The 24,903-nt window shown below is 36.6% G+C and overlaps 1 protein-coding gene across 1 annotated transcript; it reads left to right on the top strand.

The window, feature by feature from the left end:
* The first annotated feature begins 4,609 nt into the window (after positions 1-4,609).
* Positions 4,610-8,502, top strand: PCDH20 (protocadherin 20). The gene is made up of 2 exons (XM_007120237.2): positions 4,610-4,741; positions 5,782-8,502. The coding sequence occupies exons 1-2, from the start codon at positions 4,610-4,612 to the stop codon at positions 8,500-8,502; spliced, it is 2,853 nt and encodes a 950-aa protein (XP_007120299.1).
* The last annotated feature ends 16,401 nt before the right edge of the window (positions 8,503-24,903 follow it).

Genomic DNA, 24,903 nt, shown 5'->3' with positions numbered 1-24,903 from the left:
AATTGATATAATAATACCTATATTATAAAACCATTTTGTTATGAGGATAAAGTAAATAAATATGTAAAAGCCCCAGTAGTATGTTCAGAACATATCTAACACTCAATAAATGTTTTATTATTTCTCAAATATTATATTGGTTTTACAAATATAATCATCCCTCAACCTTGATTATTGGATCAGAAAGAAATATATATACAATTTTTAAAATATAAAATATGTATATATTTATAAATTATATATTTATAAAACAATATAGCATTTAAAATATTTGTATTATATATAAGTATGTGTTTAATTATATATCTATAATTATTATATATTATATTTATATGATATTATATGTCCTATATATTGTTCTATTTACACTTACATATATGCATGCATATATAAAATAAACATAATATATATACACACACACATATTTTAAGACATCTAAAGGGACTGCTAATTTCATACATTAACAAGCAAAAAATAAAATAATCTTTTTGTTTCTTTTTTATTGAAGTATAAAATGATTTATAATGTTGTGTTAGTTTCTGGTGTACAGCAAAGTGATTCAGTTACACATACATATATATATATATGCTTTGTCATATTCTTTTCCATTATGGTTTATTGCAGGATATTGAATATAGTTCCCTGTGCTATACAATAGGACCTTGTTGTTTGTCCATTTTCTATATAATAGTTTGCACCTGCTAGTCTCAAACACCCAATCCTACTCTCCCCTGAACTCCCTACCCCTTGGAAACCACAAGTCTGTTCTCTATGTCTGTGAGTCTGTTTCTTTTTGGTAGATAAGTTCATTTCTGTCACATTTTAGATTCCACATATAAGTGCTATCATATGGCATTTGTCTTTCTCTTTCTGACTTACTTCACTTAGTATGATAATGTCTATGTCCATCCATGTACTGCAAATGGCCTTATTTCATTCTTTTTTATGGCTGAGTAATATTTCATTTTATATATATATATATATATAATATATATGTATATATACCACATCTTCTTTATCCATTCATCTGTCAATGGACATTTAGGTTGTTTCTACGGTGACTAGTGCAGCTATGAATATAAGGGTGTATGTGTCTTTTCAAATTATGGTTTTCTTTGGATATATGCCCAGAAGTGGGATTGCTGGATCATATGGCAACTCTATTTTTAGTTTTTTGAGGAACCTCCATGCAGTTCTCCACAGTGGTTGTACCAATTTACATTCCCACCAACAGTGTGAGAGGGTTCCCTTTTCTCCACATTGTCTCTAGCATTTGTTATTTGTAGACTTTTTAACGATGGCCATTCTGACTGGTGTGAGGTGGTACCCCATTGTAGATTTGATTTGCACAAAATAATCTTAAAATAAGGTCATATGCTTAATTTGTATTTATTTATAATCTTGAATTAACCAGAACATTTATAGAACTATGTATGGTTCAGAATAAGTTTAAATATCTGTGTATATATTAAATCACATGAAATGTTGTGGATAGAACACTGTTATTAAAATACTCTAAATGGTACAATCACAGTTACTTGAAAAATACAATAAAAACTACCTGGAAAACACAGTATTGCAAAATTTTAAAAGTTTCAAGGTATGTTTGCTAAATGTACAAAGTTTGACAGATGCATGCTCACAGCAAATAAAGAGATAAAACTACAAGGAGAGAAGGCTTGCAGTAAATGAAAATTATTAACCTTTAGTGATATAACACAGTAAATAAGGATCAAATTAACCTGTGTATCATTATGCAGTGTCTATCAAAGACATATATTAGGTAAGCCATTTCCCTCATATATGTGTATGTAGTGTGTATGGGTATTTTTATAAGAAATTGAAACAGAGAGGTCTGATGACTTGTCTAAAGTCACACCGTAACTTCGCAACCACCTAGAGAAGGGCATCCTAATCCCCTGGCTCAGCTCAGTGCCATCTATTGTATCGTGTTGTTTTCTTTGTCTATAGAAAAAATAAGCTTGGGAGGCTTATAATCTAGCTATTCTTCTAGATTGATTTTTACAGAACACCTGGGAAGCAGGCCCAGAGCAATTGAGACATCTGAGAAGTTCATTATAAGTATCATTTTCAAGGGACTCATAGCATAGAAGCTCTCTAAGTAATCTTTAGAAAGAAATATGTGACACCAGATGGCAGGTCACAGAGCTGGCGTCATAAGGAACAGGAGTTTGGGAACACTTTCGTCGTGCCCAGTAAGAAGATACAAGGGAAGAAAGAAGGGAATTTGGTCTTTTTTTTTTTTTTTTTTAAAGCCCAATTACAGTTGAAATCTCTACTTAGATCTTCAAAGAGGAAAGATAATAACAAGTAGCTCAGTTAACAGTTTGGAATGTGTCATGTAAGGTATTCCCCCAAATTGTGCTGGCCTTGATGACAAATTTCCATGCAGGGACTTTGCAATAACCGCAGTAACTTAGAGTAAAGTAGGTTATTATTGTTGTCCCAAACATTATCTCCAGAATGTTTAATTTAGGTGTTTCAACTTACATTATAGTTTATATGGTCATGCCTTTTAGAAACACTACAGAAAATTATTGCTGAATATAGTGTCCTTGTAAACAAAGGATAAACTAAAGAAAGAAATCCCTATATTTTCAACAAAATAGGTGAGTGATCTTAACCTGTTGGAGAGGGCACGAACTGTAAGGGGGTATAGAGTCTACTGCTGTTGCTCTCTGTATAAATGTAGAATTAATTCAGATTGTGGGTCTAGCCTGTATGTATCCTGACCATGGATGGATTGCCTAATTCTGGCCATGTGCCTCAAACTTTCAGAAGCTGTGGGTATTGTGTGAAGACATAAACTAAACACATTTCAGAAGCAACTTTCTACTGATTTTTGGAGTAAGATATGTTTCAACTACAGATCCCAAAGTATAATTATTTACCAATTATGTGTAAAAGTTCAACTGTAGGGCAGAACAAGCAACTGAAGAAGCAAGGAGAGGCAAAGCATACTTGCCTGACTGTGTTTTGTTTACCAGCTGTGTGGTGGCCTTACACATACATGTACATGTTCCTGTGTGTTTACCACTTCATCAGCGTTCCAGTTTCACTCCAAAGAACTTAAAGAAGCTGATTTCATAAGCCAGATTTGTATTACAGAAAGTTTTGTTTGAGAACTCCATGCACAGCCTCATTTGTGCAATAAGAAGTTGTAACACACACCAGGTGTTTTGATGTAGTATGTTATCAATTATTTAGGATTAGTGGGGATGAGGAGAAAATAGGAAGGGTCAGAAGCAAAACAATTAGCTCTGCTAAGCAATTTATATTCTATTTAGCATACAGTAGAAGAAGAAAATTGAAGTGGATCCTATGGAAAACACAAGATGTCAGATCTTTCTCTAACCCAGGAGGAGTACTTTTCTATTCCAGGCTCAGTCATTAGTTACTCAGCTGGGAGGGTTTTATGTTCAGGGCAGCCCACAGGATATATGGAAACCTAGGGATGAAGAGAAATGTCTACTCAGGGAAAGGCCAATGGTCTTTACCACTACTTACATGGCACCCTGCAGATCAAAAAGTGTTTCACAGACTTAATGCACTGGAATCTCTCACCAGCCCTGACTTTATAAACGAGGAAACTTGTCATATGGCTATTTAGTGTCAGAGCCAGAGGGGATAGCCAAGCATTCTCCACCACACTCCTTCAGAATTCCTTTCCCAGTAAAAATTCTAAGAAAAAAAAAAAGTAGTAACTTGAAATGTAGCCTTTCTTTTGAACCTAGGCTTCAGTGAGTGCCCTCCAAAAAAAGAAAGAAAAAAAAAATACATCCCTTAGAGAAATCTGTTAAAATTGCTTGCAGGCAGAACCACTTCTGTTACCAAGCAATTGTTGCCACTCTCCCTCTTGGCTCTTTACCTTAGCCAGAAGCCGCGGTTGTCTCAAAAGACCACAAGGCAGACACCCAGAGACACTTGCGCCTACAACTAGGAAATTGGCAGAAGCTTTGTCACCACCAACTGCGAAGCTTCAAAATTAAAGCACGTCGAAACCTTCACCGAATTCATATATTTGCTTCTCTGCTTCAGACCGCCTTACTAAGAGTTTGAAGTTCCTTCTCTCTGCAGAGAAAGTGGATTTTCTTTCTCTGTGCAAACACTGCTGGATCCAAGTCTCTCGGAAGAACTGGTGGCAAAGCAGGCGTTTGGGGATCGCGCCTGTGATTGCTCTCCAGTGCCGACTTCCTCTCTCTCTAATCAGATATAAATGCAGGCTTATTAATTTAGTCTAATTCTCCCTCTCACGCTCGCAACCTGTGGACTTGGGACCTGACTGGTGCTGCGAGGAGGGAGGACGGAGGGCAAGCGCCCCGGAGTCTGACCGGGTGGCGCCTAGTCGCCGTCTTCACAAGTCCCCGCTCCGGCTCCTCCGGCGGGGTCTGGACTTAACCCAGGTCCAGGACAGGAAACCATGACCGTGTCTCGGTACCCCCTCGCCTTTCTGCCCCCCTTGAGCTGCTGTCCTTAACTGACGAGCCAGTGACTATTGGCTGAAGTTCCCAGCGATTTGCATGCACAGAGAGGGAGTGTCTTCTGCCGCCTCCCCGTCAGGAGCGCGCCGACTGCAGCCTCCTTGGGAATGCGCGGCCGAGGGGATGCGCACAGCTCGCGGGCCCTGCCAGTGAGCTGGCGCCCAGCGACCTGGCACCCGCGCCTGGATATGGGGCGTCTAAGTCGTTCCAGGAGCAGCACCAGCCACAGAAACCTACCGGTAAGGGTAGGGGTCCACGAGCCTCGCGGCCCCGACAAGTTGCAATACTGTGGGGCAGTTCCCACTCCTTGATGGTTTCTCAAACCTTTTACCTTAATCCAAACTTCCCGGGAAGGTTGGGTGGAGGGAAAGGGAGTTTGGGATAATGTGTCTGCATTTTAGCAAGGAATAGGCGAGTCCTTGGGTCGTGAGAAGTTTCTGAAGCAGAAATGTAGGCAGATGAGGTGGAAGAGGCTGGGGTGTGCTCAATTGGCTTTGAGATAAAGGGGTTCGTAGATTGTTTCCTGCGGCCAGCATCTGGCTGTGACTGTCTACTGCAATTGACAAATTGTTTTTGCATAATCATTTCCCACATTTACTTCTCTTTCCCTAAGGGAGGGGGATTAGTGAGAGCTTGTTAGGGGGTGGAAATACAGATCCTTTCAATTTGATTTTAGATACGTACTAAAATGCAAATCAGTTCTTCCGACCTAAAGCGTTTATTTAGTGGGGTAGGGAGTCCGAAGGGTTAGAGTTACTATATTATTATTATTAATAATATTGTTGTTATCGGTCTCATAGCAAGGGATGTAACACATTTCGCATTCCGGGGATCTTAGTGGTAGAAACATTTCAATGGAAAATAAAGTGCCCACCTCTCGGTCCTCTCCACTACCAGCCCACTCCCTCCCCATGACCTACCCTGGTGGTTTCTCTGTCGCGTTGCGCAGTCCTCTCCACTCCGACATGTACTTCCAGGGATGATTTATGGTTTGGGATTCCGAATATTAACTGAGTGAGGTGGTGATGGGGAGCCGGGCAGGAGCGGGGGGTGGGGGGGGAGATGTAGAAAGTAAAGAGAAAAAATAAGTTTTGGAGACAGTATTGCCCCATAGATCTCTCCTTTACAGCAAGTTTCCTCTTCACCCCGTTCTGACTGGAGCGTTTGCCTTTGGGAATGGGGATGGAGCCAGAATGACCCCAGGGCAATGGTTCTGACTCCAAGCTCTGTGTTTTTCCGCGTGTGTGTAATAAGCCTTCTCTCCACCCCCCACGTTCAGCATCTGCTTCTGTTTTTCCTCTTCGTGGGACCCTTCAACTGCCTGGCGAGTTACAGCCGGGCCACGGAGCTTCTGTACAGCCTGAACGAGGGACTGCCCGCGGGGGTGCTCATCGGCAGCCTGGCCGAGGACCTGCGGCTGGTGCCCGGAGCAGGGAGGCAGGACCCGCAGTCGCAGCCCCTGGAGCACAGCGGCGCCGAGCGGAACCCTCCTCTCTCCTTCAGCCTGGCCTCCCAGGGACTGAGTGGCCAGTACGTGACCCTAGACAACCGCTCCGGGGAGCTGCACACTTCTGCCCAGGAGATCGACAGGGAGGCCCTGTGTCTTGAAGGAGGTGGAGGGGCTGCCTGGGGGGGCAGCATTTCCATCTCCTCTTCGCCTTCCACTGACTCATGTCTTTTGCTTCTGGATGTACTGGTCCTGCCTCAGGAATACTTTAGGTTTGTGAAGGTGAAAATCGCTATCCGGGACATCAATGACAACGCCCCACAGTTCCCTGTTTCCGAAATATCGGTTTGGGTCCCAGAAAATGCACCTGTAAACACCCGGCTGGCCATAGAGCATCCTGCCATGGACCGAGATACAGGCACTAACGGAGTTCAGACCTACCGCTTGCTGGACTACCATCGTATGTTCACCCTGGACGTGGAGGAGAATGAGAATGGGGAGCGAACCCCCTACCTAATTGTCATGGGACTGTTGGACAGGGAGACCCAGGACCAGTATGTGAGCATCATCATAGCTGAGGATGGTGGGTCTCCACCACTGTTGGGCAGTGCCACCCTCACCATTGGCATAAGTGACATTAATGACAATTGCCCTCTCTTCACAGACTCACAAATCAATGTCACTGTGTATGGGAATGCTACAGTGGGCACACCGATTGCAGCTGTCCAGGCTGTGGACAGAGACTTGGGAAACAATGCTCAGATCACCTACTCTTACAGCCAGAAAGTTCCACAAGCATCCAAGGATTTATTCCATCTGGATGAAAACACTGGAGTCATTAAACTTGTCAGTAAGATTGGAGGAAGTGTTCTGCAAACACACAAGCTCACCATTCTTGCTAATGGGCCGGGTTGCATCCCTGCTGTGATAACTGCTCTGGTGACCATTATCAAAGTCATTTTCAGACCACCTGAAATTGTCCCTCGTTATATAGCGAATGAGATAGATGGTATTGTTTACCTGAAAGAACTGGAACCTGTTAACACTCCAATTGCATTTTTCACCATAAGAGATCCAGAAGGTAAATACAAGGTTAACTGCTACTTGGATGGTGAAGGACCATTTAGGTTATCACCCTACAAACCATACAGTAATGAATATCTGCTAGAAACCACAAAACCTATGGATTATGAGCTACAGCAGTTCTATGAAATAGCTGTGGTAGCCTGGAACTCTGAGGGATTTCATGTCAAAAAAATGATTAAAGTGCAACTTTTAGATGACAATGATAATGCTCCTATTTTCCTTCAACCCTTGGTGGAACTAACCATTGAAGAAAACAACTCACCCAATGCCTTTTTGACTAAGCTAGATGCTACAGATGCTGACAGTGGAGAGAGTGGACAAGTTTCATATTTTCTGGGACCTGATGCTCCATCATATTTTTCCTTAGACAGTGTCACAGGAGTTCTGACAGTTTCTGCTCAGCTGGATCGAGAAGAGAAAGAAAAGTACAAGTACACAGTCAGAGCTGTTGACTCTGGGAAGCCACCCAAAGAATCAGTAGCCACCGTGGCTATCACAGTGTTGGATAAAAATGACAACAGTCCCAGGTTCATCAACAAGGACTTCAGCTTCTTTGTGCCAGAAAACTTTCCAGGATATGGTGAAATTGGAGTAATTAGTGTAACAGATGCCGATGCTGGGCAAAATGGATGGGTTGCCCTCTCCGTGGTGAACCAGAGTGATATTTTTGTCATAGACACAGGAAGGGGCATGCTGAGAGCCAAAGTTTCTTTGGACAGAGAGCAGCAAAGCTCCTATACTTTGTGGGTTGAAGCTGTTGATGGAGGTGAGCCTCCCCTCTCCTCTACCACAAAAATCACAATTCTCCTTCTAGATATCAACGACAACCCACCTCTTGTTTTATTTCCTCAATCTAACATGTCTTACCTGTTGGTATTACCTTCTACTCTCCCTGGATCCCCAGTTACAGAGGTCTATGCAGTTGACAAAGACACAGGCATGAATGCTGTCATAGCTTACAGCATCATAGGGAGAAGAGGTCCTAGGCCTGAGTCATTTAGGATTGACCCTAAAACTGGCAACATTACTTTGGAGGAGGCATTGCTGCAGACAGATTATGGGCTCCATCGTTTACTGGTGAAAGTGAGTGATCATGGTTATCCCGAACCTCTCCATTCCACGGTCATGGTGAACTTATTTGTCAATGACACTGTCAGTAATGAGAGCTACATTGAGAGTCTTTTAAGAAAGGAACCAGAAATTAACATAGAGGAGAAAGAACCACAGATCTCAATAGAACCAACTCATAGGAAAGTTGAGCCTGTGTCTTGTATGCCCACCTTAGTAACTCTGTCTGTAATAAATTTGGGTTCTATCACTCTCGTAACAGGGATGGGCATATACATCTGTTTGAGAGGGAAAAGGCATCACAGGGAGGATGAAAATTTGGAAATACAAATTCCATTAAAAGGAAAAATTGACTTGCATATGAGAGAGAGGAAACCAATGGATATTTCTAATATTTGATTTTTTTTTTGCTGTGGAGTAACAGAGATGTTTTAACTGACTTTGGAGAGTCTTCACCACCCAAAGAGTGTTGGACATCTAATTTATAACTTGTACTGTATTGTAAATAGCTGTTTACAGGTTTTTAAATTCAAAATCAGAGGTTATAAAATGTGTACAGCAATTTTTTTAATGAAAATTGGTACTAACAGCTATGGAACTGTTATAAAAAAAGCTGGGACATAATTTGCAGCTTTCATACACCAAGCAGATGATTGTTAAAACCCGGGAATAAGGTAAGAAAATGGTACATTGCATTTTTTGCCTAAAAAAGTCCTTTAACCACAAGAGGGCATCAGCTGCTCCTTTGCAGGGAACTCTTTTAAGGTATTGTACATGACAGTTGTACATGAAATTAATGAAAGAGTCTATTTTAAATATATTGTTTTTAACATTAAACAAAGATGAAATTAAAGTAAATGGAATGTCACCCCACTTAAATGTATGATAAAAAAGAAAAGAAATGCATTTGTAAACAGAATGTTTATTACCTCACAAGTGCATAATGTATAATTTGAAAGAGAAGACTTCACAAAGAAGCTCAATTCTTTTCTAGCAAGGATAAACGCTTTGCTATGTGTTAAAGATTTCACGTGCTGAAGAGTAATTCACCTTCTGTGTACTCTGGTTGCTTTCTGTTTGCTTTACCACTGCACTTGCTATTATTACAAGGGAAAATATATATATTCTTTCTTAAAGAAAATGTAACTAGAAATTATGTCCTAGAGAAACAGCCAGAAGCAAAGATATGTTTCAATCTTAGTTGCTTCATAGATGTTCATGACATTTTGATGCTTTCACAACTTGTCAGTAGTGCTTTATACTTGGGTTATGTATTAGATTCTTATATACTTAAACTCATGTGTTAAATTAAAAAAGAAAATCTATTAAAATACAATTATTCTAGAAGCTGGTGGACACTACTGGTTGTTTTAGCTGGACCTTTTCTATGAAAGTTATACTTATCTTTTTGTTGTTGTTTAGGTTTGTTGGCTACCGTTTCTGGCTTCCTTTCTTTGGCTTTGGATTAGGTCCAAGAGTTTATTTGTAAGCCCAGCAGCAGATTTCTTTGATAATTTATCTTTTACTGAACACTTTGCAGTGAAGCAAGCTGGTTTATCAGTGATTGATCACCTTCACTTCCTTGTGTGAGCTGGAAATTTTATTTTATAAGAGAGCTATAGCAAAATTATCTTTGTAAACAAAGAATAAGTGTTAGCTTAAACTGGATCATTCTACTTTTGGGTATCATGTGTCTGTACTGTACCAAAAGTGTTTTTATGTCTGCAAATTAAAGGTATATATTTTCATAATTTCTTTCTCATTTTTACTGTTTTATATTTGAACATGGGCTTGTTCTTTTACTGAAGTTCCTGTTAATGGCATTCATTTGCTTTTAGAGGTAAATGTGGGTAAACTGTAAATATTCTGTTATGCTAATGTTTATATTAAACTAATTCATTACTTAATTAAACAGGTAAATTATTATTAAATATGTGTAGTTATAGACATATATAGACACACACACACACACATATATAATAGAAAAAGAGTATGCCTATGTGTTTGATAGAAGTTCGCATGAAAATTTACACCCATGCATGTGTACATGCATATTAATTTATTATGACTTAGAATAAATTATAAACACTCATTTTAATACATACTTACAACAAATCCTCCGTTAGCTGTGTTACAAGTGCTTTCAATAAATTTTAAAATAAAAACACATTGCAAAAAAAGAATTGAATACAAAAACCCAAGACGTTTTGAATAGGTATTAACTCATTTTTGATTTCTTCAATTTGAGAATTTAAATAAATAAAATAATAAGCATATGAGGTAGTAGTGTTTGTTACAAAAAGGAAAGATATTTTTATTGGAAATTCCTTTTTTATGAGAGTTCACTGAACTAAGAAACTAAGATCATTTAACCCCCCAAACTTTTCATTCATAATTGATATAGAGCAATGGAGGAAACCATCCTCCACCAGTCATTTTTATATCTGATTTCTCTCTTTTACAGGAAGGAAATACATGTGAAACAAGTAGCACCATTAAAAAAAAAAGTTCTCTACAAGTGCAATGATTTAATTATCAGTATAAATAACAAAACATTTTATTCATTTATGAGTTTGAAGAAGGTACATGTGTTTGGGGTATGGATTTCATCTCTAGCATGAAAAAAATGCCTGTAACATTAATAAAATGACATATTTCTGAATAACTTCTTGTGCCAAGATTTCCTTTACAAAAGCATCTCATTCACTTTAAAAATATATATAACAACGAAAGTTAAAGTAAATTAAGCTCAAAGATAAAAGCCCCTTTTTACTAACACCTTGCGCTAGAATGGTTGCCAAAATGTATGCTAATCATGTCAATGTTGTTAGTTGAGCTGGCACAAAAATAAATGTTCCATTCATTAAAAATCCTAATATCCATTTAACAGTTTGAGAACCAGTGAGTACTCTTTGCCCAATTTAATGAAGAAGAGATTGCTCTGATCTTCACACTGCCAAACCCATTCTTACACTACAGAGAAAACTGTTCATTAATTTGGAACTGGAAATTTAAAACAACATAGCAATTTCAGCTGCAAGGGAGGAAACAATTTACCTTACTTGACTCTTTTGAGGCCCTGACCCTATTAAAAAAAAAAAAAGTTTTCTTGGCAGTTATGTTTTTATCAATGGCAGTTAAAAGCAAAAGGAAAAAGAAACACTTCTTTTAAAACAATTTTGTAGTATTAGTGTATTAAAAATAAAATCCAAATCCTTTGTCTTTTTGGGTGCTTTGAATGTATCTTATGAAATCACCAGGCATAATCTTGCCTAAGAAATAATATCAGTGAAGCAATATTAAGGAAGATGTATAAAGTGGACTTGATTGCAGTAATAGCTCTCATAAGGATTCTATTTTGTGCTCCCAGAACATGTTTCGATTGACAACTGTAAAAAGAAGAATTATACAATCCTCGCCTGAGTTTACAGAGACTCGGGTTCCAATCTCTCCTTCCTTGGTGAGGTGAGGACTCTGTGGGGTCCTGACTTCTGGCAGACAATAAAGAATGTAATGAAAGGACAGCATTGAGCATATGGTGCTCTTCAATTCACTGGGCAACCTCAGCTCACAGACACCAGAGACATAGATACCTGAACATTGTCCTCACTCTGAGGTAGATTTGCTCACTGCAAGAAAGCAGTCAGTGCTACCAATTACATTTTACTGACTTGTGCAATCTCTGCCTCACAATATGCCTTTAGAGTGTGAGCAGTCAACTAATATTTATTGAAAGGAAGAGGATTGACCGTTATGCAAATGGACTCAAAGAAGAAAAAAATCAATCATATTAAAAAAATCAGTAATTCCTGAGCAAAACACCCACCATAATTTTTTTTTAGTTAGTTCTAGTTCCGATAAGAAAAGATCATGAATATTTTTCAGATGGTATATACATATATACCTACAGTCTATAATCATTTTTTAAATGTCAGTTATTGTATGTAATTGTTCTTAAAATAGTAGCACTTTTTTCTCTGATAAAACCCTAAACTGGAAATGTATTCCTTTAAGGGTATAAAACTAAACTGAATGAACTTTAAGACTTAACCCACTAATGTCAAGAAGTAGGAATACTGTGAATGTTCAAAAGGAAACTCGGTCATTCATACATACATATTTATTTTGGTACTCAGTTACCATGGGCTTAACTGAGAAGAACAGAGTCTTTGATGACTTTAGATTATAGTGTGGGAGGCTAATAAGAAAACCTTCAATCTGAAAACCTGGTGTGGGATAAATGCCTATTCCGGGATGCCAAGTGAACCTAACTCAATCTTGGGAAGTCTTAGAGAAAGTTTCCTAAAGGAGGCGATTTCTAATGTGGGCCCTCTCAGGAAGATGATGCCTAATTTGAATATAAGAAGGAGAAGTTAGCCAGTGGAAAGTGGGCAGAAGGAGAGAGAAGGGTATTTAAGGAAGAGGGAATAATGTGCAAGGCACACATGTGCAAGTGAGAACATCATGACTAAAGAAGCACAAATACTACTGTTCTTCTTGGCTGAAGGGATGAAGAGAATGAAAGATATTATTAACAATGAACTTGGGAATGTACACATGCTGCAAATAATAAAGGGACTCATGTCATACCTGGAGGTTGCAATTTTATCCCAAAGCCAATGGGAATTTTAAGGATTTGACCAGGCTATGTGTGTTTTTTAAAGCTCATTTTGGCAATGTGTGTAGCTTGTGTTGAAGAAGATTCTAGAAACTGAATAGAAGGAGTAGTGACAATTTAAGTGAAAGACGGGGCTTTAAACCAGGCAATATGAAAGAGATATATAACATAGTAGGTAGTAATTTGTAGCTGATAAAGAAACTTGTGGTACCAATAAGAATTAATCCACATGTGATAGATAAGAAAGTTGATAATTTTCATAATTTGCTTTCAAGCCTATTTTACATTAAACTTAGTTTTGAATAAACTGACAGAATATCAAGAAAAATTTTGACAACTGAGGGGATTAGAAAACAGCAATTATGAAAGTAAAAAATAAGCAAAATCTTACTGAAAACAGCAGAGTTACTTTTCCTTCAAATATTTCTTTTAAAACACACACTTTAATTTTACATTCATTAGAAAGTTAACCAAAATGTGATACTTAAAAAGACAATATGCCAAATATTAAAAGAAAATTCTCTGAGATGAAATCACATCTAAAAATGAAGTCAATCAAAACTAACTATTAAAATGAATTAATAAGAATCATATATCTTCCCTGCATGCACTTGTAGAAAAGACAGATATAATTTTAAAAATAAAGCTATTTATACCTCATAAAGAGAAAAATATTTTAAAATTATAAAATTATGTATTTGACAAATATAATAATGCAGGAAAATAGTAAGGAAACAAAACTTTAGGAGATTAGAGACTAAGTGATAATAACCAGGGAAAATTTTATGAGCCTTACAGAAAAATGGAGGGAATAAACTTGATTTATAATACAAAAATGAATATTCATTTATGCAAAGTTTATATATGTATATACATATGTATATATTAGATATAGGAAAGGCAGGTTCAGTTGTGGATATAAGAGATAAGGTTAATTCAAAAATGCAGATGACCAGGCTTGTGTATATTAAGGTAAATGAAGGTAAACCCAGAATGACTGAATGTTAGGAACTCACTAAATCACAAACTTTACAACCTCAAAGGAATTTTGGATTATTGTTCTTCTCCTTATAGTTTTAAGTACCATATCCTAAAGCATCAATAAAGATAACTACTATTATCAATTATTTATTTACTAAACATTTACTATTAGCCTATACCTCTTATAAGCAAGACATTGTGCTAGGCCCAAAGGTAAATTTTGTTCCATCCTCAAAAAAGATCACTTTCCAGTTTGAGGAAACTAGTGTAAACTACACATAATAATGGATGAATATGTTCTCCCTCCCATCTACTCTTCACCTGTGCTTCTTGTACCTCTACCAGAGGGAAACAAGGATCATAATGGCAGATGAAAGTGCTACCTAATGATATAAACTACATACTGAAAGCTAAGAAGAAGAATATCAAAATTATTAGAGGAATATAATCTTTGCAAAGTTTTTAAATTACAAAATAGGGACTGAATGCTTCTTGTGGATAGAATGGGTGAATTTAAAGACTTGTATAACATATATTTTTTACTCATTTTGAAACTTGGAATTCTCTATAACTCCCAAGTACAACTTTCACTCAAAAGATTAAAGAAATAAATGCACTGGGCACTGTGAACCAGCTATTCCTTTCAGAAAAATCATAGATTTACATTTCAGAATAATTAAAATGTGACTATGATATTTATTAAATCTACATATGTACATATGTACCCTGTAGTAACCTTGCTACTACATTTCAAAGATAGCACTGATTTCTGTTTTGCAAATATACTTTATATCATTTCAAATTCATAGTTTTATGTTAATAAGCTTTCTTAAGGTACTTTCTTGGCCATGTGAGGTTTTGATTTAATGGGGTGTAAAATGTACTTTGGGAATTGTTATGTAAATCTTTCAAATAATACTATGTAACAGTGTTTTTCAAAGTTATGAGATCTGGTATAATGTATGATGAGAGGATATTTTAACATTAATGTATAAAAATTACTGCACACATGTTCTGAATCCTCCATCTCATTATGAAGAAAAATATACTCCAGAGAAGTTAATTCTAGAAGAGTCATAGGATAAAGCATTGTACTTTAAGGCAGAGTAAAATGGGCAAAGGAAGAAAAGTAACAATAACAATTTCAAAATTCTAAAAAAGTAATTTTTTATTCCTTTTGAAAAACATCATCTACCCAACTTCCCTCCTCACCCCACTGTCTTATTAAATTGTGAAACTAGTTTCCTTTACATTTTTGTAGTTAAATTATAAAATCATAAACATTTTCAAAGTCAAATGAATGTGGGCAATGCTAATTATAAACCAGGTGCTAAAAAACACTATTGCTTTATATTGAGACAGCTTTCCATTTATGATCTTTCAATCATTTTTTCAACAGTAAGAAGTTGCATTTGCTTTACAGATTTTCTTGTAATAGCAGTTAATATTCACTGCAAGAAGAATTACAATAACAGGTATTTAGCTTACCCTTAAAATACTTACATTGAATTATCTAAGCATTCAAATTTAGCAAAGCCAACTATCCTGCATATGTTTGATTTCTCCATCTAGTCCTACAAAGGATTTTCCTACAAAAAAGTAGTATAGAACCTATAATTTTTCCAGTCTCATTTACAAATGTATTTAGAAATTGAATCAGATTTCTGTGAAGAATAACTGAGTATAAGTTGTCTTATAAGATTCCTTGAAATGAGAGGTTTAATGTAACTTAAGTGAATCAAATTGATTGCTTTTTTATGCTTTTTGCTTGACTCAGGGCACACTGTTTGAAGTGCCATGACAAACAGCTTTCCCCATCAAACCATTTGGTGGGGAGTGTCAATTACTGCAATTAGAGATGATTTCTAACAGACCTCAATAATGAATGTACATATTGGGAAAGAGAGGTAAAATATCTATGAAAACTTACAAAATATCTGTCTCATGGAGCCAGGAGGAATTTTTAAACATCAATGTTTTCTTCCCCTTTGAGCTTCCTTGATCTTTCTTACTCTATCATCCTGTTGGTCTCTCATAAGGGAAGCTCAATATTCTCAGAATCCATTTATTAGTCTATCTATGGTAGGCAGAATAGCCCCCCAAAGATGCCCATGCCTTAATGCATGGAACCTACAAATACATGATATTACATGGCAAAAGGGGCCTTGCAAATATAATTGATGTGATGGACCTTAAAATAGAAACATATCCAGCCTAGCTGACAGTCTGCAAAGAATAAACTTGGAAGTGGATTCATCCACAGAGCTTCCAGAAAGCAATACAGCCCAGCTGATACCGTGATTTCTTCAATTCAAAACACCAAGCAGAGGACTGGCTGAACCACTCTGTACCCAGATTTCTGACTACAGGAATGGAAGTTAATAAATGGGTGTCATTTTAAGCTTCTATTGATAATTTTATGATAATTTGTTAAAGCCATGATAAAAACTACTATGGTATCTTGAAAAATACTTTACACATCCATTAAAGGTGGAGTTTAGTTGACCTAATATAACAAAACATTCATTTTATTTTGGGTAATTTTTACAATAAATGTTTTAATTTTTCTTTTTAAAACATGGGTGCTAAGTATATATTTAATTATAATTTGCTAGGTAATGTAAAAAAACAAATCTTAGAATAATTAAAATCTTAGAATGAAAATAAAATCCTGTATCGTGAGCCTACTGTTTTCCAGGCAGTGTGACCCTGCCAGTTAAACTCTATGTTCATTTTACTTTTACTAAGTCACACAAATAAACAGAAAACCAGAGGTGTTTTTATTTTCCTAAAAGACATTCTCAGTTGACTGGAGCTGGAATGAATAATACTGAATTGTTGATTTCATCTCAGACCCAATTATTGATGAGATGAACTGAACACAAGTGATATTTATAACTGAGATACTGTGGGTGGATGTGTTGTGGTTGCATATGTAAAAGGTTTCTCTGATGAAAAAACATGCATGTTAAAATGCATCATTTTGTTGTTGTTGCAGACAAGATGGCCTTTCTAATGGATGAGTCTCTTCAATCAATGGATCATTTGAAGTGACTTGTAATCTCTAATTCTCTGAAAACAAGCACTTTGGGGAGTTTCTTTTCTCTTTTTTTAAACACATTCATTCTTATTCCATTTGTCTACTAACTCTACTTCCTATTCAAAAGCTGCTTCAAACACAATGAATTCACAGAAGATGAAGTTCATTAGAATCATTAATTTAATATGCACTGACTTTTTATTGGGCATTTACTTTTGCCATATCCAATACATAATACATAGGACTATATTATAGAAAACACTTTACTCTGGTAAAATGATATCATTTTGCAAGAGCAGTCAAATACTTTAGATTCATATCAGAACTCCTGTGATGAAAGGCTAAAGTATAAAGTCATTTTTTCCTTCATGTTGCAAAAAGGCCTGTTTCTTTCTTAAATATTTACATTTCTCTTTCACTTTGTATGTCAGTCATTTTTGAAGATTGTAGGGATTTTGTTCTAAATTCTAATCTAAGAAAAACATTAATAAATGTTTTTCAAATAAATTTAAGATACAAATAGGAAAAGCATATTCCAAGAATGAAATGTTCACATAGTTAATACAGAAATAATTGGGGTAGAGAGACAGGACATCATAAGTGATCATTTAGAACACGTTTTAGAAAGAAATTGGGATCATTACTCATGGAGCTAGATATCTCATTTCTAAATATTGCCAAGTCTAAGCTACACTTTCACAAAAAGAACATGCCTTTCCCATCATTTGTCTAATCAGTCACTAGGTTGTGGAATAGTTTCTACTCAAGTTATTCACTTATGAAATACATTTAGGATATGGAGAAACTCAAAACTGGAGTTTTGCATAGAAGTGATAAGTCTGGCTCTCTCTTCTCTTCCTAGAGGCTTAGTTATTGGTTAAACATGAGCCAAGTACTTAGATGGTACTTCTCAAAGACCTTGAAGATCAGCATTTCCAGGTACACATTCCAGAAGTCCCTCTCATGCTTGGGTTGGGATGGGAGTTTTTCCCAAGTTGTCAGAAAAACCTACAACATAGGAGAGCCTCTTCTCTGAATGTTTTCAAGTGGTCTTTGTTGATGTGGAACACAATGCCTCCACTGCTGGATGGGTCAGAAAATGCTCAGAAAATGGCAGGCAGCTAGTCGCAGAGCCCTTACAGGCCTAATAAGGTGACTTGTGTTGTCATCTTGCTAGACTCACTGTGTGGCACACAGATCAGCAGCAGCAGCTGTAGAAACATCTGGTTGCTTGTTGGACATAAAGAATCTTGGGTCCACCCCAGATCCATTAAACTAGAATCTGGGGACTTCCTTGGTAGTTCAGTGGTTAAGACTTTGCCTTCCAGTACAGGGGTGTGGGTTCTATCCCTGGTTGGGGAGCTAAGATCTCACATGCCTCATGGTCAAAAAACCAAAACAGAAGCAATATTGTAACAAATTCAGCAAAGACTTAAAAACAAACAAACAAACACTAGAATCTGTATTTAATAAGATCTCCAGTTGATTTGCATGTACACTAAAGACTGATAAAAATGTGTTTGAATCATTGGTTCTCGAGTTTGTCTGCATGTTGAAATAATCTAGGGAGCTAAAAAAATAGCAAATGATGCTTGGGTCCTACCCCACAACTTTCTGATTTAATTGGTACAGGGAGTAGGATGGGAGTCAGGATTTGTTTTTAAAAGCTCCCCAGCGGCATTTTAATGTGTAGGAAAGTTTGAAAATCACCAAATCCGGGTCCAACTATTCTGTAATTTACCATTTTTACTTGGTATTATAACATCCAGCCTATTAAGGATTTATTTCATTACTGGCAATTCCTCCCAACATGTTATAAAGTAAGACACTATTTCCAATACTTCCTAAAGATTAAACTCATAAATTAGCATGAATCAGATCTTTTCTCATTATCATTGTCATCAGAACATTATCATTATCATCAAAAGCAGACAAAGTAACTAGAATTGTAACTAGCATGTCTGTTCTTACCTTCTAGAAATTTTAGTCTACGACAGTTCCTGGAATATAAGATTGATGAGCACAGAAACTTTGTCTCTTTTTTTTAAGGTGTAGTTCTAGAACCTACATAATAGAGACTCCATAAAAAATATCTGTGGAATAAATGAATGAATACATGAATGGCATGTGGTCCTAACACATAAATTAGTGTAGTTATGTACTTTAGAATAAAACCATTATATTTTGACTTTAAAAGAAAACATAGGGAAATATACTCAATATTTTATAATAACCTATAAGGGAAAAGAATCTGAAAAAGAATATATATATATGTATATATATGTATGTATGTATATATATATATATATATATATATATATACACACACCTGAATCACTTTGCTTTAAAACTGAAACCAACACAACATTGTATATCAACTCTATTTCAATTTGAAAAAAGAACTTAAAACATGGCAATGTAGCAGAGTCTTGGAGCTGATTCTGGGAGTACTGCTCTGAGGAGGGTTTGCAAATAGAACAGGCATGATCTGCCCCATCATCTTACATACCCTTAGTGTTCTGGGTCATGCTTGGGAGGGAAAAAGTAGGGAAGTGGGTAGCAGAAGTATCATGTATTGGCCATTGGGACAAAATATGTAATTATTCAGGAGGTTCTCTTTTCTAGGGGCTATAAACGCTGTTTCAACTATCAATATGAGAGGTGTCTAGTAAGGAGAAAGAATAGGGGAAAAGTATAGAAAAGTGTGTTCTAGGCATGAAAATCTGAAGTAAACAAGATGAAATTACTAGCAATTTTAATTGTTAGGAATGAAAGATGTGCTGATGAGAAATTCACTACTTATCCTCCCATTTTATATGACTGAAAAGAAACAGAGAAATCCTGCCTAGCTTGATTAGAAGTGAAAAAGGACTGGCAACATACAACAAGGTAAAGGAAACATGTATTTATACCCTGCATCTTCCTACTACTGGTGTTAAAATCTTGGGGAAACTTCATAAATATCTATGAGCCACATTTTCCCCAAATTCACACAGAGGAATGACCTGGGTTTGTTCTGGGATTAGAGATAATGCATGTAAAGTGGCCAGCACTATGTCTTATACATGGGAGTCAATCATTCAAATATTATTTCCCGTCTCACTTCCCATTGCCTGCCCTACCTTATTTAAAGGATGACATATCAAGGGCATAGAAATCTCTAGGGCCAATTTTTGTATATTCAGGACCTAGCACTAAATGTTTGTTGAATGAACAAATAATAAATGTGGTTGGTATTATTTTGAGTTTCAATTGCTTTGTATGGTGGTTAGGGTGGAAACACATGAATATGTAAAAATTGATTCATAAATTAATTTATTAAAAATTATCATTAAGCATCTAGTATGCAGTATGTACAGAAATACTTTAAAATGTGCAATTGGAACCATTCTTTGGCACTCAAAGTTTATCTAAGGACACTGAAAATAAAACTTCATTTTAATGGGATAAATGTCAATAAATGTAAATAGGGGATGAATAAAGCTAAAGGAATCAATTCAAGCATTTGGTTTACAGTATTTTCTATGCAGCTAGTTTCAATTTCAAAATTATTAATAATCTCAAGGCTGAGTACATTTCATTGAGTGTCCACATATATTGTCACAGCAGAACAAACAGGAAAGGCAGGCTGGAAGATTTGAGGAGTTTGGGCTAGAGGCATCATCTGTTCCTTAGTTTTTCTTTCTTTTCTTTGCCTCCTGCTTCCTTAATTACATCCAAATGGTTCTTTCATTTGTTTTTCTGGCCCTTGCATCTGAGACATGATGCCAGTAATACATGCCATCTTCATTTGGCTCCTTTCTTTCTAATTTGTACTGCTAACCTATTGTTTTTGTAAAAATGTAGGATTTGTCAATTCTCTCTCACACCTGTCCTTCTCTTTGAAGTAGACACATGGATATATTTTATGATTAGAAATTCAGTCACAAGATAGTAAATATGCTGATCAACTATCTCTGCCACACTTTACCAACCAAACCTTGAAGGAAACAGAAGGCAGCTATAGATTGATCTTACCTTGTGAAAATATACACAAAGAAATTCTCTTCCAATAGAATTGTACTATCATATTGACAATTACAAAGATACATAATTTCAGGGAGTCTATGCTGCTGGGAAATTAAAACAAGTAGATTGTTGATACAAGTAAAAACAGGGATATTTTTCTGGAGGGCTATTTATTGGCTGATGTGTATGATATGTATACATTTACAACTGTGCATTATTCTTTTCCTTGCATTTCCACTTCTAAAATTACAAAGAAAATAGCTTCCACAAGCATACTTATTGTAGAGTTTAATATTAATGGAAAAAACCCTACCTTTACATTGATATATAGTTGGCTAAATAAATTGATTACATAAATTACGATATAAATATAGTAAAGACAATATGTCTGAATCATCACAAACTCCAAAGCACTTTTTTTTGTTTCCCTGTATTATCCCTATAATTACTAGAGTTATCTTGTTTTTCTCACATATTAATTTATTACATTCCTGACAAAGGACCCCCGTTTATCTACAGCAGGGTTTCTTAAACTGATATGCATATAACTGAAATATGGGTAAAAAATAGAAAATAAATTAGGACAGGGTAGTGGGGGACATATTATCAAGAAATCTGCATTCACACCCAGGAGATTAATCATACAATGAATGTACACTTTGTGATCCAGGACAATATTAGTTTAGCGCTGCTGGTGGCTATTTGCATTTCTCTGTAGTAAGAGCCTGTATGAGGATCAGGATAACTCAGAATACAAAAGAAAAAAGGGAGGGGGGAAGGGAGGAAGGAAGGAAGGAAGAGAGAGAGAGAAAGAAAGAAAAGAAAGAAAGAAAGAAAGAAGAAAAGAAAGAAAGAAAGAAAGGGAAAGAAAAGGAGGGGAGAAAAACAAAACAGAGAATTGATGGCATCTTTTAAATCCTCCAATCCATCTGTGCTTAAAAAGAGACACTCTGGGAGCTTCCTTGGTGGCGCAGTGGTTGCGCGTCCGCCTGCCGATACAGGGGAACCGGGTTCGCGCCCCGGTCTGGGAGGATCCCACATGCCGCGGAGCGGCTGGGCCCGTGAGCCATGGCCGCTGGGCCTGCGCGTCCGGGGCCTGTGCTCCGCAACGGGAAGGGCCGGGAGGATCCCACATGCCGCGGAGCGGCTGGGCCCGTGAGCCATGGCCGCTGAGCCTGCGCGTCCGGAGCCTGTGCTCCGCAACGGGAAAGGCCACAACAGAGGGAGGCCCGCATACCACAAAAAAAAAGAAAAAAGAGACACTGGAGATTTTCCATTGTGTGAACAATAAATCCACTCTGTTGTTTTTGTTCCTTCAAATTATTTTGAATTGTCATCCTGGTAATTTTATGCTTTAAAATCTTGACTACTACTTCATTGGAACAACTGATTGTAGTTCTCCAAACACCCCATGATATCTATGTCTCTACATTTTGCACATGCTGGTCCCTCCACTCAGATGTCCTTTCCTCCCTCATCCACCTGGACAGTATCTACAAACATTAATTCTTAGCTCAAGTGTCATTTCCTCTGGAAAGCCTGCTTTTGAGAGCTTATTTTCTTCTGCTTCCAGAGCATTTTGTACCTACCTATACCATAGCAATGAATTGGAAATTCCTGTGGATTGTAACTATTCTTCTGCATAATTTTCTTATCAACAAAACATAAGTTCCTCAGTGGAAAGAGAGTTATTAAGGAAAAGAGAAAAAAATGGGAAAATTGTTTCCCAATCAGATCAGAGATACATCAGAGGCCTATCATTCAATATTTGGCTTTTTAGGCCAATCAAGTTAGTTACTAACAATGAGTGAGATTTTGAATCTTTCAATGTTTTCCTTTGTACTTTTGAGTCAATTTACATTACTTAGGAGAAATAGTCTGTCTCTAACATGTCTAGTGTCCTTATTTTACTAGGAAATTCATGAAGCAAAACTTTTATCATTAGCTTCCTCATTCCCTAGAAGTTTCTGGGTCATCTTAACTTATTAATAACTTCAGGTACTGTGGGCTGTGCTATCAATGTAGGCCATGGAAATCTATAATCTTATTAAAAAATAAGTTGTAAATATACATGAAATAATGAATATGAGAATATAATTGATTAATCTTATTTTACTGTAGCAAAATATATGTTCCTGAGTCAGAAACCGTCAATTCAAGATCAGTCTTTGCCATCTATAGCTACAAGTGTGTGATCTTGACCAAATTAACTTTCAGAATATCAGTTTCTTTCTCAGAAAATATGGATAATATTACAAGATTGAAATAACACTAAAAGGAAAGAAGGTAACTAAAAATGATTTGTATATTCTAAAAATGCCAGATTATTCTAGCAGCACCAAGGTTACAATGGCCTTGATCAGAGGAGTTTTAGTGGAGTGGTGAGTGTGAAAGCAAAATTGCAGTAGATTTGGAGTTAATGGAAAGTGAATAGGAAAGAGAATTCCTGTCAAAAGAAATGTGGCTTTGAGAGAGAGGACAGATACAGGGCAAAGTTGAAGAAGGATGTCTGGTTGGAGGAGGTTTTCTTTCCTCCTGCTTCCAGTAAAAAATATTGGATGCAGTGGAATCAATAGGAAAGAAGATCTGAAGGGAGAAAATAGAGAAGAATCAATAGCTCAAGTCAAAGATAATCCAGCAGGGCATGTTATCCAAAGAAGAGTATGTGTAGAGGCTGGAGGCAGGATAAAATATGCTTCTTTGTAATGAGATAGGCACCAAAGATGCAGCTGTAGATTGGTGAAATTGTAGAGTTGTTTGGAGGAATTTAAAGGAATAATTACCTATTCCCTCTGTGAAGTAGAAAGAAGTAGAAAGGTGAAATCATCTCTTGAGAATTAAGGGGAGATGGGAGAATAGAAATCTGTGGACAGTGGAAGATGCTTGAAATAACTGCTTTCAAGGAAAGAGAAAAGGAACCATTTATGGAAAGGATAACATGAATTTGGATGATTGTGTGATCTGATCTAAATCACTGCTCACATGCACAGATGCAGGCATGGAGAAAGTGATATATGAATCCCAACCAAGACTGAGATTTTGCTAGATACAAGTGATGAAAATAAAACAGGGCAAAAGAGATGATGATATCAGAAAGAGGGTGGTCGAAGTGGATAAAATTTTAAAACTCGGGTAAGATGTAAAAAAAAAAAATTCTTACAAAAGAGAGCTGCTATGGAGAAATTAGAGGATTCTATTGATTAAAATATATAATAAGGTGGAGGAGTTGATTTATTTAAATTAAAAGAGAGGGTTAGAAGGTTATGATCAGACAAAACAATTTACTTATTATTTTAGAAGTGGAGCAGTTCTGGCTGACCGCAGGGTCCAAAGGGTGACCAATGGGGGAGGGAGGTTTAACAGTGGAGGTGGAAGAGAACTGGTTATAAGGCAATGAATTACCAGAGTATTGTCTGAATTAACTACATGAACTGTAAGGTAACCCACAAGCATGGCAGGACTCAAGCAAGTAGGGAATTCTATGAGGAATATGCCATATCTTCAGTGAATAAGCAGGAAGGATAGGGAATTTTGAGATTGACAGTGACCAAGTAAAGCATAGCAGGATGTAAACATTTCAATCTCAAGCTCTGTTTGTGGTATGAAACACAGAACTTTGTTTTTATTTTCCATTGTTCCTTAACATTTATGCATTTACTCACTGTTCCCAAATGAGAAATCACATAAGCCTCACAACTTCTAGTGAACCTTAAATTAATTTTTTAAATTAAAAATAAAAAACAGTTAATCAACTCTAAAAATCAAAACACTGTTTCAAATCAAAATCCTTTGTTATTAATCTTCTCAGTCTCAACTATTCTACATCCTTAAAGTGAATGGGCATTTAAAGTCATGTAACTGGTTTATTCTAAATTGTTTGAAAATTCCACTTTTGCTATCACAGGCTGAAAAGTGATATCAATTGCATCTCATTTCATTACTGTCCACTTTAAAAGTGCATTGTATGAATGCCCTTCATCTTTATGTAGCAGGGATTTTCACACCAGATTGGAGGGATGACAGGTTTTTCCAGCATTGTGGGGTAAAGAGGATATTTTGCATTTCTTGACCCTTAGGTATGGGAAAATAGAGAATTAAGTCATCTTTAGGACAACAGTGCTCTCTGGAAATAGCCAGGTTTCTGCTTAGTTCA

This window comes from Physeter macrocephalus, chromosome 13, assembly GCF_002837175.3.
Source record: "Physeter macrocephalus isolate SW-GA chromosome 13, ASM283717v5, whole genome shotgun sequence".
Taxonomy (NCBI): domain Eukaryota; kingdom Metazoa; phylum Chordata; class Mammalia; order Artiodactyla; family Physeteridae; genus Physeter; species Physeter macrocephalus.
Note: the sequence above shows the minus strand (reverse complement) of the source record. Positions and strands in the feature narration are given on the sequence as shown.